Genomic DNA, 18,131 nt, shown 5'->3' with positions numbered 1-18,131 from the left:
CTTGAGGGCAGAACCTGTCTTAAGTCTCATCTTTGTGATTCAGGAAACTAGCATGGCATCTGGCACATAATAGGTTCCTAATAATGTTTATTAAACTGAATTGTCACAGGTTCTAGGAAGAATTGAGTTAGATTATAGAATGAAAAATAGAATACAATTCTATTATTAATATTATTCAGCAGCTATATAGGGAGGATCTAGTATTTGTCAGACGCTATATTAAATTAGGCACCATGATACAGCAATAAACTATATCGTCTGTCCTAACCGTGTAGGAGGCAGGAAAATAAAAAGGAGGCAGAGAGGTGAAACAGGAGAAGAAACAAAAAGACCGTAAAGGGAGAAAGGTAAAAGGGGGAGGCATTACAGAGGAGGTCAAAGAGTAAGAGAGAATAGGGGGAGAGGGAAAAGTGGCAGGGAAAAGCATGAAAGAAAAGGAGATAAGACGAATCAAGAGGTGACTGAAAAAGAACACGCAATTGGAAAAAAAAAATAAGTTTTGCAACTAAAACTAAGCTGTTATTCCCCGGACAATAGAGCCAAAGAACTCTGGATGTAAGCTGCTATTTTATTTTATTATTTTTTTAATGCATTCTCTGATTGGTTTGCAGAAGCTTTCTTTTTTTTTTTTTTTAAAGATTTTATTTATTTATTCATGAGAATACACAGAGAGGAGAGAGAGAGAGAGACAGAGACACAGGCAGAAGGAGAAGCAGGCTCCATGCAGGGAGCCCGACATGGGACTCGATTCCGGGTCTCCAGGATCATGCCCCAGGCTGTAGGCAGCGCTAAACCGCTGAGCCACCGGGGCTGCCCTAAACTGCTATTTTAATGTGTAGATTAATTACCAGGTTTTTTATTTCAAGCCAATAAAATGACAAAATGAGAAACCTCAAAGTTTAAAAAACGTAGTATTCTGAGTTAGAGAATACATATTCCTTAAAATTGCCTTCCAGTGTATTATTCAACCCATAAAATATGCTGAAGAAAATCAAGTTTAAAAAAAAAAAAGTTTAAAAAAAAAAAAAAAAGGTTTCTCTGGAATCTGCTTTAAGAAGTTATTTCCTAAGCAAAATGAAACCACAAAGGAACTCTGAGAAAATGCAGGCATACATGATTCTGGTGGAGAGGAAGTTTGCTCAAGTATAAAATCAATTAAAGATCATAAGGAATAAAACTAAAAGAAGTGATTACATAAATTTTTTTAATGAATAAACATGAAAAACATCATATACAAATATAAAAGCTTAATGATAAATTGAAGGAAAATTCATTAGAATATGTATGACAGAACTCTTACAAATAAGAAAACATCATCAGAAAAATCAATAAAGTGTTATCTCCTTCTGGCCGATGGAGTAACAGGGACTGGATCTGCCCTCCTGCTTACACTCTAGAATACTGGATAAGATATATGAAGCAGCAGTTTTCAGACCACTGGACAACAGATAGCAGAGAACAATGATCCTTGGAAGAAAGGAGCAAATGAGGGAAGCTGTGCATTTTACCCTAATCTACTCTTAGTTTCCAAGCTATAGCATAGGGAAAGGAAACCCTAACAGCCCTGTGGTCTCAATGAATTCAGTAGAACACAGTTCAGGCTTCAGAGAGGTAAAGATGGCAAAGATCCAGGGGTACAAAATACCCAAGATGAGGGAGCTAGACAGAGAGAGAACTCTAAGGATAACCTGATAGCACTGTTTCTGTTAAAGAAATGTAATTCATAGTCAAAATTGTTCTTACAATGAAAACTTGAGACCTAGTAGGCATCAGTGGTGAATTCTGGAAAACATTAAAGGAAGAAATAATACCAATTACACACAAACCTTCCTAGAATATTCAGGAGAGAGAATACTTCCCAACTCATTCTATGAGGCCAGCATTACCCTGTTACCCAAACCAGACAACATTACAAGAAAACTACAGGCTAATATCTCTCATGACAGTAGGCCCAAAAATCCTTCATAAAATTTTAGCAAATTAAGTCCAGCAATATATAAAAAAGACACATCATGGGGATCCCTGGGTGGCTCAGCGGTTTGGTGCCTGCCTTCCGCCCAGGGTGTGATCCTGGAGTCTGGGGATCGAGTCCCACATTGGGCTCCTTGCATGGAGCCTGCTTCTCCCTCTGCCTGTGTCTCTGCCTCTCTCCCTCTGTGTGTGTGTCTCTCATGAATAAATAAAATCTTTAAAAAAATAGTGAATGGCTGAAGGATTTCCCCCTAGTATTAGGAACAAGACAAGGATATCTCCTCTTACCACTTCTATTCAACATTGTACCAGAGGTCCAAGCCTGTGCAATAAGGCAAGTAAGAAATGAAAGGCACCTATACTGGAAAAGAGGAAGTAAATCTTTCATTATTTGTGGGGATGACATGATCCTGCATATAAGAAAACCCAATGAATCTAAAAAAAAGCTACCAGAACTAATTTGTAAATTTAAGAAGACTGCAAGATACAAAGTCAATATAAAAAGATCAGTTAGATAACCATAAACTTGCAATGTACAAATAAAAATTGAAATTAAAATTCCACTAATATGAGGTATCAAGATTAGTCAAACTTATGAAACAGAAAATAGAATGGTGGTTGCCAGGAACTAAGGGAGGGGGAAATGGAGAACTGTTGTTTAATGGGTATAGAGTTTCAGTTCTATAAGACAAAATAGTTCTGGAGATTGGCTGCACAACAATATCAATATAACACTAATGAACTGCACACTTAAAAAATCTGTGAATATGAGACAGCCGGGTGGCTCAGTGGTTGAGTGCCTCCCTTAGGCCCAGGGCGTGATCCTGGAGTTCCAGGATTGAGTCCCACATTGGGCTCCCTGCATGGAGCCTGCTTCTCCCTCTGCCTGTGTCTCTGCCTCACTCTGTGTGTCTCTCATGAATAATAAAATCTTTAACAACAACAAAAAAAATCTCTGAACATAACAATGTAAATATAACACTAATGAACTGTATACTTAAAAATGGCTAAGATGGTCAATTTTGTGATATGTATTTTACCACACCAAAAATAAATACATACATAAAATTTCATACTAGGGTGACTTAGAATGAGCAAGATTGAGATTAAAAAATATTAACTTTTAAAATTGTAGAAAATAAATCTTAGGAATAAATTTAACAAAATATGCAAGAACTACACACTGAAAATTATAAGACTCTGGCACAAAAAATTAAAGATTTAAATGAACAGAAAACATATGATGCTCAAGATCAGAAATTTCACTATTGTCAATTATTACAAAATTGATCCATAAATTCAACATAATCCCAACCCAAAGACAAGCAAGTTATTTTGTAGCTAGCACCTGGCTAGCAAAGGACCTAGAATAGCCAAAACAACTATGAAAAAGGAGAACCAAGGGGAAGGACTTAGACTATCCGATTTTAAGACTTAATCATAATCAAGAGAATGAGATATTAAAGAGAGGAATTTTTTAAAAGATTTTATTTATTTATTCATGATAGACACAGAGAGAGAAAGGCAGAGACACAGACAGAGGGAGAAGCAGGCTCCCTGCAGGGAGCCCGATGGAGGACTCGATCCCAGAACCCCAAGGATCATGCCCTGAGCTGAAGGCAGACACTCAACTGCTGAGCCACCCAGGTGTCCCTAAAGAGAGACATTTAGATTAATGAAAGAGAATAGAGTCCAGAGATAGACCCACACATACATGATCAATTAACTTTTGATGGTACCAAGAAGTTCCATGGGGAAAGGGTAATCTTTCATTAAGCAGCGCTTAAAGGAACCCTGGGTGGCGCCTGCGGTTTAGCGCCTGCGGTTTAGCGCCTGCCTTTGGCCCAGGGTGCGATCCTGGAGACCCGGGATTGAGTCCCACGTCGGGCATGGAGCCTGCTTCTCCCTCTGCCTGTGTCTCTGCCTCTTTCTCTCTCTATCATAAATAAATTTTAAATTTTTTTTTAAAAATAAAAAAAAGCAGTGCTTAAAATCTTGGATATCTGTATTACGTGTGTGTATATTTATGATTTCTCCAAAATTAAAACAGATCTCAGACCTAAAATTAAAACTAGAAACTGGGACCCTGGGTGGCTCAGTAGTTGGGCAGCTGCCTTCGCTCAGGTTGTGATCCCAGGATCTGGGATGGAGTCCCGCATCCCGGTTCCCTGCAGGATATATAAACATATTTGCAGAAAATGTATCTGATGAAAGACGTGTATTTTACAACTCAATAAGAACACAAATAATCCAATTTTTTTTAATGGACAAAGTATTTAAAAGCTCTTCACAGAAGACACATGGATGTCAAATAAGCACAGGAAAAACCACTCAATAGGGCTAGTCATTAGAGAAACAAATTAAAACCACAGTGAGATATCACTGCATACCTAACAGAAAAGCTGAAATGGACAAAACTGGCAATACTAACTGCTAACCAGGATTCAGAGCAACAGGAGTTTTTATCCATCACCAGCAGGAATGTCACTTTGGAAAACATTTTGTTCATCAACTGATGAGTGGATAAACAAACTGTGAGATATCCACACAATACTATGCAGCAATTAAAACAAACTATGGACATGCAACAACATAGATGCATCTCAAAAGCATGATGCTAAGTGAATGAAGACACAAAAAAACACACACTGTATGATTATATTTAGAAAATACAAATTCAAAAAAATAAAAAAGACAAATCCATAATGATAGAAAGCAGTTCAGTGGTTAGCAGGGACCAGGATGCAGGGTCAGTACTGACTGCACGGGGGCACAAGGAAACTTTTCAAAGTAATAGAAATGTTTTATAGCATAGACAGGTGTCAGAACTCAGTGAAATACAGACAATTAAATTTTTATTTAAATGTAAGTTATACCTCAATAGAGCTGATTAAAAGAAATCACTAAAGATATAGGCCATTAACAAAAGGAGAAATTCAACTGATGGACAAAAAAATTTACTGTTGCTAGTAATCAAACAAATACACGAATCTTTCAATTCCTTTTTTTTTTTTTTTTAAAGATTTTATTTATTTATTCATGAGAGACACAGAGAGAGAGAGAGAGAGAGAGAGGCAGAGGCACAGGCAGGGGGAGAAGCAGGCTCCATAGGGAGCCCGATGTGGGACTGGATCCCAGGACCCCAGGATCACGCCTTGGGCTGAAGGTGGTGCTAAACCACTGAGCCACCAGGGCTACCCGAATTTTTCAATTCTTTAATTGATTAAAAATGATTATAGGGGCACCTGGGTGGTTCGGCTCTTAGGGTCCTGGGATCCAGACCCACAGCCCAGCATTGGCTCCCTGCTCAGCAGGGCGCTGGCTTCTCCCTCTCACTCTGCCACTTCCCCCTGCTCCTGTGCACTCAGTCTCCCAAATAAATAAAATCTTCACAAAACAAACCAAAAAACCCAAAAGATATTACAAGCCAACATGTTTGTACAGCACTATTTATAGAAGCTGGTGAATTGTTTCTTTGATAGGACAGAATATTAATCACATAAAACACATGGGTGGGTGTACGAACACAACATACACGTTCACAATATTCTCCTGGGTTTGAGAAGCAACCAATACTACCTAAGTGATTACCACTAAAAGCCCTTCACTGACAAAAAGAAAGAAACCTAGGATTTTAGAAAAGTGAAGTAGACACATATACAATGTGGCAATGTCACAAAAAACTTTATCACTGTATACCTTTATATCACTGTCAATATGTCTCCATTCTTCTGCTGTAAAACTGGATGCTGTTGCTGGAGGTTTATCTTTCCTCAAAGCTCTACTTTCAGGAGCCAAGCCTTTAAGGCGCTTTTCACAAAATTCCTTAAGTTCCGGATAATATCCTTCCTCACCAGACCTTTAAAAAAATTCAGAACTTTGGAGTTACCACTCTATTTAAGGATCATGTAGATTTGTAAACCAGGGTCCATGGAGCAGAGGGGTTCTGCGGAGAACTCCAGAGCCACCCCTGCACAGGGATGAAGGCTGGGCTGTGTGGGGGCTTCCCACTCACCTTACTCCATTTTTAGCTGTTAATCTGTGGAGTGATGCAGTGAAGGAAAAAAAAAAAAATGGAAGATATCAGCTTCCAAAACACAGTTTGCAAGTTAAATAAACAACGCTAATACATAAGGTAATTTTAACTTATAAATGGTAATTCAGTATTAAGAGACAAGTGGAAAGTGAGACTGGATTTCCTTCTCAAGGAGGAGTTTGTAACTCCTTTTTCCCCCTGCCAAAGAGGAAGAAAATGGCAGAGGAACAAGTTCAGAGTAACATGCCTCTAAATTCAAGCACTCAAGGAACAGAATTCATTCCCAGAGAGTGGTATGGAGAACTCTTGTTTTTGAAGGAAAACCAATCTTTTCCCCTTCTAAGTGATGGAAGAAAAATGTTCTCTTGAATGCTGATGAGGCTTATGTTCCTTGCTGGAAGTAGACCTAGCCAGAACCCTCTAAACTAACCACAAGATCAAAACAACTATTTTGGAACCTAAGGGACAGGGGCGGGGGGTGCTATCAACAATCTCAATATGTGAAAATTTCCTGCAACGTTTCTAAGAGTCTCAGCTTTCAGGCAACAATATAATTGGTATACTGAAACATAGAAGATTTTTTATTTTTATCTTTTTTATAAAAGAATTTTTAAATGCTTACCTGAGCACACAAAAAATTTTTTCCAAGTGTTTAACATCTGAACATTTTTCAATATACTTGAAATCCAAATGTTCAACAGGAATTTTAAACATTTTTGTTGTTCCAAAGCCCCAAAATGACGGATAATCTTTGGCAGTCATGGCTGAAATGTAGTATAGGAAAATAGTTATGAAGCAAATATATATAATAATACCATCTAGGTCTTTTTATAACATTTATTTTTCATTTCTATGGTAAAAGAAAGTGTTTTCTCTAAAGAGAAAGTAGACTTAAAATTCTCTCTGCTAACAGTCAACAGTCATGGAGCTAAATTAAATTCCTAAATACATGGATTATCTCAATCCTCACTTAAGATAAAACACAAAGCACGTTTTAGTGCTATGGAGAAGAAAAAATCTTTTCCTCTACTCATTTAGGCTCAGTGCCTGAGACTCCAAAACCGATAAAAGATACATTAGCAGGAGAAAAGGTTTATTTTATACACACAAGGGGCAGGGCAGTGGCAAGGGCAGGGGGGTATTCATAGAAAAATGAAAACCCAAAGAAGTTGTTAGGCCTGGGAGGCTACATATCATTTTAACAAAGGGTGATAAGTTGTGGAGAAATAATTAGACAAAGAGAAAAGGAAGTTGGCTTCTAGGAAAAGGTAAATACATGGGAGAAACTAAAGAAGGATAATGGCTTCCTTAATAAGGTTTGTTTATGCAGACTCATCCTGGTGCTGCCCATCTACTATGAGGTTTGTTCTCCTTTACAAAGAGAAATTAATGCCCCGCTATTAGGCAGAAAGGGGGAGGGTGAGAGTTCTTTCTGTCGTTTGTTAACTGTTTTCAGTTTAAAATAATCTTTATGCCTAAGTGGCTTATTTGAGGATGGCATATTCTGGTCCCCTTAGGTGCTCAAACTGCTTTATAAGATAGCTTTTAATGGTGATTTCAATGACGACTTCTACTTCAGCTGTTTGTTCACGTTCGAACCATGCTTTGTGATTCAACACAAACATAATATTCTTAACCTCACCTTCTTTCCCATTCTCTGCCTCCTTACATTCCCTGCTGCCCACTCCCGTCAACGACCAGCTCCCACATCTGTGTTCTGACAGCATGGTGCCCAAAGCTTTCTCATAGCATATATTCTAATTATGTATTTTTGTCTTCCCTCTTAGATTGTGAGATCTCACTTTATTCATCATCATATATTCAGGACTAACCTAAGTAGTACCTCTACCCTTAAGAAACACTTGAACGAAACTGGGAATAATGGGGCCTTGGATGGTTTCACTTTAACGATACTGCTAATGATGACGATAATTAACACCAACAAATACTTACACAGTTCTTAACATGTGCTGTGCATCATCCTGAGAATTTTACATGTATTACCTCATTTAATCTTTCAACTACTATTATCAGGTAGGTTTTATTTCAAGTAGACAGTAATAGTAACAGTTACGGCTATGGAGCTAAATTACTGTGTGCCATGGATTATTATCTAACATAATCTTCAAAACCACTTTCATGAAGGGTAGTAATAATTACTCCCATTTTACAGAAACGTTTGTGTTAAGTAACCGGCTCAAGATCATATATTAAGTAGCAACTGAGGATTTGAATCTCAGTAGGCAAATGCAGAACCCACATACCTAGCCTTCATACCCAGGCTTTTCAAATTGTAGGTGGCAACCCCTGAAATCAATTTAGTGAGCTGCAATTACCATTGTTTAATAAGATATTCAGAACAGCAACAAAAAAGTCTGGCTACTTGACATACATACCGCTAAAGTGGAACACTGATTCGTAAAGATTTTTATTTCATGTCTATACAAATGACAACTGTGTGAATATAAATGCATGTGTTGTAAAATATATTTCCCATTGTGAGTCACTGACAAAGTGTTTTAAAAACTGGTACTGTAAAACATACTGAGTTGTAAATTTTAAAACAAGAAGTAGCAATGGGTCTGATTAACCCAAAGTATTTCCCTGAGCATGGCTGCCCTCCAGGATTGTCATACATCAGAGCTCTGCAGAGAGAGAAGGCTCTGTCAGCTTCTGCTGGCTTTGACTGGAGCACAGAACACACATCACCACCTCTGGGGTGAGATCCTGCTGAGAAATGAGACCGTGATTTTCGCACTATGCCGGCAGAACCTGGGATGATGAATGTATCCCATCACAAGGATAGCCTTAAGAGTAGAAGTTACTGTAAAGTAACATGAAGAACTTTTAAATTATCAATGCTGCCCAGAACAAAATGGTTTGCATTAGGAGAATTTTTCTAAAGAGTCGACAGGTCTTTGATGGGAGAAACTTAAGCATCCAAAAGGATTAAAATCTTAAATTTGTCTTGCAACCCCTGAGATTTTAGGATTTGAATAGTGAAGAAAATTTTAAGTGACAGAGCCATCTCTTATCAAATCAATTTCATTCTGCACACTGTCTTAACAGTTCTCTGAAAATCCTTTTTGAAAACTTGTTTTTTTTTGGGGGGGGGGGATTCCCCCGCCCCAGGATGCACATCTCAAGACCACTCAAGTTCCAAAACACAAGTCATACAAAGCTGTATTTGCTCTCGTTAGAACCCTCGCACATCCGCTTGTAATTTCTGTCATTAGTAAAATCCTTAGTTCTAGTTGCATTTAACCTCTTCTCCGCCATCTGACCCACATCCGTTTCCCAGATTCCCGAATCAGCTGACAGGTGAGGAAGTAACACGCAACTCTTCCTCCCAGGCACGCTCTTTCCCGCGCCGACGGGGCCGAGCGCCCTCTGCAGGCGGAGGCCGGGAGGAAATGGCTTCCGTAGCCGTAGCAACGGCTTCTGTGTACGGCGCGGCCCGGGAGCCCGGAGCCGCGGGGGTCGGGCACGGCCCGGGAGCCCGGAGCCGCGGGGGTCGGGCACGGCCCGGGAGCCCGGAGCGCTACAGCCAACCCAACGGGCAGGGGCACTTCAGGCGCCTCTGAACCTGTTCTCCACTCCCCGGCTTTGGCCTCCAGGCCTGCCGCCGCCGGCCGACCCCGGCAACCCCGCCGTTGCGACTCTGCCCCCATATCCGCTACCGTCCGCCGCAGGAAACGAAGGCCCGTGTCTTCATCCCGTCACCCGCTCCCTCAGTAGAGTCCGCCTCTCCCACCAGCTCCCCGAGGGAACCGCGACGCCGAGACGCACTCACCTGGCTCCCAGACGCCGCGCCGCGAGGGCCCCGATGGGGGCGGGGCGCCCCGGGCCCAGGCCGAGGGCCGCCCCCCCCGCGCCGCACGCGCCGCCCCGCCCCGCCCCGCCCCGCCCCGCCCCGCCCCGCCCGCAGAGGCCCTCGCGGGGAGGAAGGAGTCCTAGCCCCAGAGCTCCCTGTATCGTTTGCGTTTGTTTTCCATGGAGTAAAAATGCCTTTTGGTTCTGGATTGTTATACTACCCTCCAGATAAATTGATGACCTTCCTACGGAAATATAATTAAATTCCTACAGAATATAAATATATAAATTGCTACAGAGAACTATTCCTACAGAAATATAATTAAACCAGAGGATCTACAACGTAACCCAGACTTAGATCCTTCCCTTTACACAAAAGAGTAAATGAAAGATAAAGATTCTCTCTTCCTCTGTATGCATTCAACATCTTCTGGGCGCTGCTAAGGAGACGCTGTAATGGGCACTGGAACGTAAAGACAAGTAAGACATAATACAATTCAAATGAATAAAATAGTAGAGATAGTTGGATTCAGGAAATGGATTTAGGAAATGAATTTACTTTTATAATTTAAGGTTAGTGTCTGGCACGTAATAGGAATTCAATAATGCATTTCTCTCTCCCCTTGGCACCCAAATTAGATCTACAGTACTGTATCAGGAAAGGATAGTGGCAAAAATTCTGCTGAAAATATGACTATTTTTATTATTTCCATTGCCAGTGCTAGATAATGTTGACTTTGCACATTGATAGACACAGATTCGAACTTCAGAGTAATCCTTAAGTTTGCTTTATTAAATTGTCATGGCAAACAGCATCACATACGCAGTCCAGGTAAAGGCACTTCACACCTCATGGAATGAGCAAGCAAACTTCACTCAGAACTAGGTCTTAGGTTTAAAACACAGACTACTAGGATGCCTGTTAGTTACTGTCTGCCTTCAGCTCAGGTCATGATCCCAGAGTCCTAAGATACAGCCCCACATCAGGCTCCCTGCTCAGTGGAGCGAGACCCTGCTTCTCCCCCTGCTTGTGCTCTCTCTGGCAAATAAAATCTAAAAAAAAAAAAAAAAAAAAAAAATACCGACTACTGTAACTTGACAACATTTTACTTTCAGAATAGGAGGAAATTCTTTAAGTATATGGGGAAATGGTTGCAATTCCACATGGTCTGTAATTTTTTCATTTGCACTTAATACTTTATTCTGGTTATAATTATGTATATACATATACTTTATGCTGACTTAAAAAGGATAAAAAGCAGTATGAAGGGAATAGACCATGTAGGCAAATGAAAATTATCACTATCATCTTCACAGAGGTTAAAACATTGTACCCTAGAAACAAGGATATTTTAGTTTTTCTTTGAATGTGCACATTCCAATATACATTCAAATATACAAAGAAAAATTAGCCTGTAGAAATTAAAATTACACCAGAAATGAAAATCCCAATAGATGGATTACAAAGTAAAATTAAAGGAATTTTTCAAAGAACAGGAAAAAAGGAAAGACAAGAAAGGTCAATAAACTCTAATATTTTATAAAAGATCTAAAGAAAAGAGAATATTGAGGGTAGGGAGTTATTAAACTGAAGAAGGGTCTCCTGCCTGGCTCAGTCGGTGAGTGTCCCCAACTCTTGGTTTCAGCACAGGTGGTGTCTCAAGGCTTGTGAGATCCTGCCCTGCATAGGGGCTCCATGCTCAGCCAGGAGTCTGCTTGAAGATTCTTTTTGCCCCTTCCCCCGAATGTGTACACGTGTACTCTTTCTCTCTCATATAAATAAATCTTAGAACAAAAAAACAATTCAAGAAAATTTCCCAGAACTGAAGAGCTTGACTTTCCAGACTGAAAATACCCACCAAGTGACCAAAATAGTGGAAAATAGCCTCATACCAAGGCACATACTTTACAATTTCAGTACAGTGGCAAAGAAAATTCTATGTTTCCAGGAAAAAAATGAAAAAGAATTAGGAATAAGAAGGATTCTGGACTTCTCAACAATAATACTGAGGGGCACCTGGGTGGCTCAGTCAGTTAAACATTTGCCTTTGGCTCAGGTCATTATCTCATGGTCCCTGCTCACCTGCACACTGGATGGAGTAGTCTGCTTCTCTCTCTCCCTCTGCCCTTCCCCCAACTCATGCACTCAAGTGCTCGCTCTCTCTCTCTCTCAAATAAATAAAATCTTAAAAGAAAATACTGGAAGCTAGAAAACTATACAACAATCCTTCCAAATTCCGGTGTTGGTTAAAAACAACACAAATGGTCATTTCAGGCAAAGAGAAAAGCATGAGAAAGGCACAGGTAAGAAAGAAATAAGGCATGTTACCTGCTTAAGGAACTGCAAACATCTTAGAATCAAGAGGGAGAGGTGGGTTGAAGTGAAGTGGTGACAGAGATAGAAAAGGAGTCAGAGGGATCCCTGGGTGGCGCAGTGGTTCCGCGCCTGCCTTTGGCCCAGGGCGCGATCCTGGAGACCCGGGATCGAGTCCCACGTTGGGCTCCCGGTGCATGGAGCTTCTCCCTCTGCCTGTGTCTCTGCCTCTCTCTCTCTCTCTCTCTCTCTGTGTGACTATCATAAATTTTAAAAAAATTAAATTAAATTAAAAAAAAGGAGTCAGAGACTCCTGGGTGGCTCAGCAGTTGAGCCCTTGGCTCAGGGCAGGATCTCGGAGTCCCGGGACTGAGTCTCGCATTGGGCCTCCTGCATGGAGTCTGCTTCTCCCTCTGCCTGTGTCTCTGCCGCTCTCTCTCTCTCTCTCATGAATAAATAAATAAATAATCTTTTTTAAAAAAATACAGTAATGGTGATAATAATAAATATCTATTAGGCTAAGAGTCTTTATGGATTCATTTTATTTTCCAACTAACCTGTGAGATAGGCACTATTATTTCATGCCTACCTTACAAATGAGGAAAGTGAACTCTGGTGAAATCACATTGCCTGTTAACAAAGGACACAGGATATTTGAACCCAAAGCCTTTCACCAAAGTCCACACTGTTTACTGAGCTCTTAAGTACTAACCAATTCACCAATAAGTCCTATTAGCTCAACTCCAAAATGCTATCTTACAACCAGCCACTTCTTAGTTCCCCCAACTGCTACCACTCTGGCCTAGCCATCATTGTTACCCTGAACTACTACAGGTGGCCCTTAACCAGCTTCCCCATCCATCACCCATCCCTACATTGTCTATTCTCACTGAACAGCCCAAGTTATCTTGTAAGTCTTAAATCATGTTACTGTTTACTCCCATCATGAGACCATAAACAAGCAGGCCTCTGCCTACCTCAAAGTTTGAGTCACATGGGCTTCATTCTAAAGTGGGAACAAGGCAAACTACTTTCCACCCCTAAGACATTACACTGGCTGTTTCCTCAATTTCAGGAATGCTCCTTCCCCTGTCTTACAATGTTAGGTTCTTTCTCATCCTTCAGCCCTCTGGCTCAAATAACCACTCTTTCTTGATAATTTTCTACACAGAACTTACTCTAGGAGGGGTGGAGATGTCCATGTATTTGTATTATGTGAGGAGGAAACTTGTTTTTACATCTTCTCAGTTTACACTTTCTCACCTTATATAATTCAGTCTTCCTTAAGACTGGCCAACTTTTTAAAAAAGATTTTTATGTAGTCTCTACACCCAATGTGCAGCTTGAACTCACAACACCAAGATCAAGAGTTGCATGCTCTATGGACTGAGTCAGCCAGACCCCTTTAAGATTGGCTTTTTCTTTTTGAAAGAGACAGGCAGACAGAAACAGCAGGAGGTGAAGTGTGTACAGGGAGAGGGAGGAAGGGGAAGAGAGAGAATCGTAATCTCACAACTCTGAGATCATGACCTGAGCCAAAATCAAGGATCTGGCACTTAACCAACTGAGCCACGCAGGAGCCCCAAGACTGGCTATTTCTGATTTCACCTACTTAAGTTTCCACAACTTTAATCTCTGCTCTGAACATATCTTCAGAGTCTCAAAGCACTGTACTGACCATCATAAATTCCTCCACTTTGAAAATGAAGCTGAGATTAAAAGAAATGAGCTAGTCACTGAGCAGCAGGGGCTGAATCTGAACCAATTTCCATGCTTTTCTCATGGATATGCATGTCGTAGTTATTGGCAAGCAGTTTAAGCAGAGGACATGTTATATGTTAACTTTAAGCTCAGATTTGCTGATATTTATAGAGCACTATTTGAAACTGTCTTTAAGATTTATTTTTTAGAGAGTGAGTGTATGGAGGGGAGGAAGGGGGCAGAGGGAGAGAGTGAAAGAGTCCCAAGCGGACTCGAGACTGGGTGCAGAGCCTGACTCGGCCTCAATCCCACCACCCTGAGAGTATGACCTGAGCTGAAACCAAGAGTCAGATGCTTAACCAACTGTGCCACCAAGGCACCCCCAAAGCAATCTTTTAAAGCAATTTATTTCTATTTTACCTTTTTTAAAAAAACTGTCCCAGTGGGCAAGAGGTAAAGTTACTTCCATTTTATAGATGAAAGGGACACAAAGAGGTAACTGTTTGAAATGCTGCTCTTGAGTTCCAGTGGTAATACTATTTCCATTAAACCATGGTCTAGTTAACCAAATAATATTCAATTAAACCAAAGATAAGTAAAAAAACCTATGATAAAATCAAAACAGTTAAAGAGCAACATTATCTGAAGTGTTAGGGTTTGTTTAGGGGACGTCATAGCATATTTATTGGGACTCTCCTGCCTAAAAAAGACAAGGTCAAGGAGGAATATAGCTGAATTACAAAATTATGAAAGGTACGGCTAAAGGAGAACCTGGACTTAGGAAGCACTCTTTAAAAATCTGAGCATGGTAGCATTTTGTATAGCACATAAAAAAAATATAGAATTTGGTATTCAAGGATGCAGTAGAAATTCAGGTGTTTTAAAAAATGGCACAATTTTTTGAATATTCAGAGACACACATAGCTATTAGTGAAGGTAGAATATATCTAATCTTCGAAATGAATGTCAGATGGCATCCCAGAATGATGGAATCCTGGAGCAAATGGGAGTATCTTAGTTTCCATATCCCTAAGATTAATGTGAAAGTTTTAAACATTTATCCACAGGTCAATGTAAACCAGTCCCAATTTTTTTTTAATATCCTGAAAGCAGAATTTTTTACCTTAATGATTACATCCCAGAAACTACACCTGCCTTAATAATCTGCTTCATGTACTTTACTTAGGGCTGATTTTGTTTTACAGATGCAACCATTAAAGTTTCTTTTCCGTCATCCAAAATTTACTTAAGATTTTATTTATTTATTCATGAGAGACACAAAAAGAGAGGCAAAGACATAGGCAGAGGGAGAAGCAGGTCCCATGCAGGGATCCTGATTTGGGACTCAATCCCAGGACTCCGGGATCACACCCTGAGCCAAAGACAGACGCTCACTTGGTGAGCCACCTGGGCGTCCCACCCTCAGCCAATATTTAAAAACATAGTCAAGCATTGTATACAAATACAGAAGGCCTATATCAAGGAAAAATGAAAAATTTAACTCAAAATAATGCATTCATGCTAAGTACATTAGTATACACAGAACAAAATGATGCTGGAGAGTTTACAGACTTGGTGATGTAAAACAGTAGTTTCCAAGGAACTTACTTAATCAGATCTTCAAAGAGCCCTAGAAAACTTCATTTTTAACAAGGCCCCCACAAGATTCTAAGCCTTGATTAAAAGTGTGGTTTAAGGAAGCACTTTTTCACCCTGTGTCAGATTATATATACAATAAAAGTAAATTATTATCAATTATTGAACAAAAAGCTTTTCTTTATAGAAACTATTGATACCTAAATACAAGATGGATTTTAAAATGAAATCATGTGTATTTGTATTCATAAAGATATATACACTAATCAAAGGCTATACAACATTAACAGCAAATCCAGGTACAAACGAAGATAATCCTCTGAACTCCATGTTTCATCGAGCATCAAAAACCACCACTGTATTAAAATGAAATTAAGGACAAAAAGCATATTTAAAAATTGTACGAAGGATTTAACACTTCCAAGTCACTTTCTCTTTGCAATAGCTATTTAATCTAAAATGCAAAAAAGAATGAACTATTTACTATGGCAGTTGGAAATGAACTTAAAAAAAATGTTTTTCAATTTTTACTAGTCCCCTTTCCATGATATGAAAGACCAATGCACCAAAAACCCCTAAAGTAATGTTAGCAAGATAACTTACTGGTTTAAAAAATATTGTAATTGTATATTAATAACCACATAACAATGTACTTTCAGTCTTTTAGCTAATTTGTAAGCCTCACTTTTTCCATTAGGTAGCATTCATTCACAATATTTGTATTTCTCCTTGTATAATTTAGTTTGTCCTTAAGCTCAAGAAGGAGTATAAGTAAAATAAGTTAAATACAGATCCTGAAAAATGGACTTATGAGAACTAGTATTTAGATACTTAGCAGATGCCTCTACACAGGATTAATTTTTATTATGAAAATAAAAATAAAAGGATTATGAAAAATCCTAATCATGCCCCCCTTTTTGGTAAGTAGTTCAAAGCACTGGAGCATTATTCTTCACTTCCACCCCCTTCATATGTAACAAGGTAAAAGGATACATCTTTTAGTCCTTTTCTTGTACATTATTCTATATCCACATTCTCTGCATCTGATTGGATCCCTGGATTTTATTTCGTTTTCTGTGTGACATTCTAAAAAAGAAAGCATGTTTATTCAATGTCTAAAGGGAAAATATGACAGACAAGCAAATTATCCTAACCATATTTTTTTTATTTAATTTTTTTTTCTAACCATATTTTCACCCAAAGCACTAAAATGTACTCAATCCCAAGAGTATGGTGCTATGACCACGTTAAGAAGAAAACCACAGGCTCCAAATGGCCTTACTTAGGTTAAGGTGCCACGTCGGTAGACCAAGACTTAACACATAACCTAACCGCAGTTTCAACCCTGCAGAAATGTAACCTCTGACCAGTTAACATGGTCCTTGTCCGCATTAGAAAATTTACTGCTTTTCCTTTCCTCTTAGAACAGCGACCTTACCTGAAACAACGAATCCTTTGCTAATAATTTTTTTTCCACTCCTCTCTACCTTTAATTTTCTGTAGCCCTTTGGAGCTCCCATCTACTTCCTAGACAGGATGCTGCCTGATTCATGAATCCATTAGTAAAGCCTATCACATCTTTAAAATTTACTCAGTTGAACTTTTATTATTTAACAACCAATATACTAAGGAGCAAAGGAAAAAAGTTGTGGGCAGTGCATTTTTTCTTGGAGAGAAAATGAACTCTTAGTGATAGAATTTTTTTTTTTTTACAGTCGCTAGTATTCTGCTTTATAACTTTAAAGATTACTCACTGAAGTCAAAGTTAAGCGTAATTATTTCAAAACTCTTCCTACTTTACGTTAGTTCTACTCTTACCTCCGCAGATATATATCATTGGCTGCTGCTTTGGGGGTTGAACGTCCTTCTGGGTGTCCATGGATAGTCCCTGAAATCAGACTCAAATACTGAATAACTCAAAGGGACTCCTCACAAATCCAACTTTCCCAAAATTCCCATTTTTCCGAGGGAAACCTAAAAAGGTCCCAATTCCTAACCTGTGCTTTTTCAAACCCAATGGGTAGAGCTAAAGGACGAAACAAAAACGCAACGTTTTGTGCACTTAGCCTCAAACTGGACACAGTAACAACGTTTCACACATATTGTTTCATTATCACCTTTACGACAATCCTAGAAGTACTGCCCTTACTTTACAGATGAAGAAACCCAGCCTTGTAGAAGTCAATCTGCGCAGGATTCTTCCGCTATGACGAGGCAGGGGGCACTGGAATCTGACGGCAAAGCTTGCGTCCCCATTGTAACACAAGTCCTACATTTCCAAAACTTAGCAGAAGGCCAATTACATCCCTCAACAAAGGGCTATGCGAACCGAAAATAAAGGGAGAAAAACTCTCAAAAGCCGAACAGCTCAACTGAACGAAACAGAACAAAGGATTAACACCACCGACTCGATCCCCAGCTCCTCCCAATTCTAACCTCATACTGAACCTTTCTAACCTTGAGGGTCTCACCAGTTTAAATCCAAATACCCACCTCCAAATCCTAACCAACCACTTCCCCGACCACGCAGCCCGGAGAAACCTCCTACTCTGAGCTTCGAAGCGGATTCCGGCTCGTCCCCGCGTCGCAGCCAACTTCCGGCGCCGGCAACTGTCGCGTGGAGTCCCCGCCCCTTCCGCCCCTCCCGCTCCTCCTTCCGCCTCCGGGCGTGGCCGAGGGCCCGGGTGGTGCTCAGGCGGC

General features: G+C 39.8%; 2 protein-coding genes across 5 annotated transcripts in view; both read right to left on the bottom strand.

Moving 5' to 3' along the window:
* The window catches only part of SPAG1 (sperm associated antigen 1), a 61,795-nt gene extending 51,911 nt beyond the window's left edge, over positions 1–9,884 (bottom strand). Inside the window, exons 1-3 of one of the 2 annotated variants that reach the window (XM_077846772.1) lie at positions 9,801–9,884; positions 6,630–6,771; positions 5,671–5,830 (exon numbers count right to left, since the gene is read on the bottom strand). In XM_077846772.1, the coding sequence (XP_077702898.1) occupies positions 5,671–5,830; positions 6,630–6,769 (300 nt within the window). In that variant the 5' untranslated portion in view covers positions 6,770–6,771; positions 9,801–9,884. Of the gene's footprint in view, positions 1–5,670; positions 5,831–6,629; positions 6,772–9,687; positions 9,775–9,800 lie in introns of those variants that run through there. The other variant, XM_077846773.1, reaches the window with a different exon arrangement.
* Positions 9,885–10,585: 701 nt separating this feature from the next.
* POLR2K (RNA polymerase II, I and III subunit K) lies at positions 10,586–18,077 on the bottom strand. 3 transcript variants are annotated; one of them, XM_077846789.1, is made up of 4 exons: positions 17,925–18,077; positions 17,250–17,319; positions 16,425–16,517; positions 10,586–15,787 (listed from the first exon to the last, which is right to left on the bottom strand). In XM_077846789.1, exons 2-4 carry the CDS (start codon positions 17,308–17,310, stop codon positions 15,765–15,767), a joined length of 177 nt encoding a protein of 58 aa, XP_077702915.1. In that variant the 5' UTR covers positions 17,311–17,319; positions 17,925–18,077; the 3' UTR covers positions 10,586–15,764. The 3 variants fall into 3 exon arrangements, with proteins under 3 accessions (XP_077702915.1, XP_077702917.1, XP_077702918.1); XM_077846791.1 differs by lacking the exon at positions 17,925–18,077 and adding an exon at positions 17,581–17,822; XM_077846792.1 differs by lacking the exon at positions 17,925–18,077 and adding an exon at positions 17,429–17,555.
* Between the last annotated feature and the right edge of the window lie 54 nt (positions 18,078–18,131).

The sequence above is a fragment of the Canis aureus genome, chromosome 14, assembly GCF_053574225.1.
Source record: "Canis aureus isolate CA01 chromosome 14, VMU_Caureus_v.1.0, whole genome shotgun sequence".
NCBI lineage: Eukaryota > Metazoa > Chordata > Mammalia > Carnivora > Canidae > Canis > Canis aureus.
This window is presented reverse-complemented; position numbering and strand designations above follow the sequence as displayed.

Coding starts and splice junctions, on each gene's coding strand:
- POLR2K (XM_077846789.1), bottom strand. CDS start 17,310: ATGGACACCCAGAAGGACGTTCAACCCCCAAAGCAGCAGCCAATGATA. Junction 16,518..17,249: donor AATGATATATATCTGCGGAG/GTAAGAGTAGAA, acceptor TTTCTTTTTTAG/AATGTCACACAGAAAACGAA. Junction 15,788..16,424: donor CAAGAAAAGGACTAAAAGAT/GTATCCTTTTAC, acceptor ATTTTAATACAG/TGGTGGTTTTTGATGCTCGA.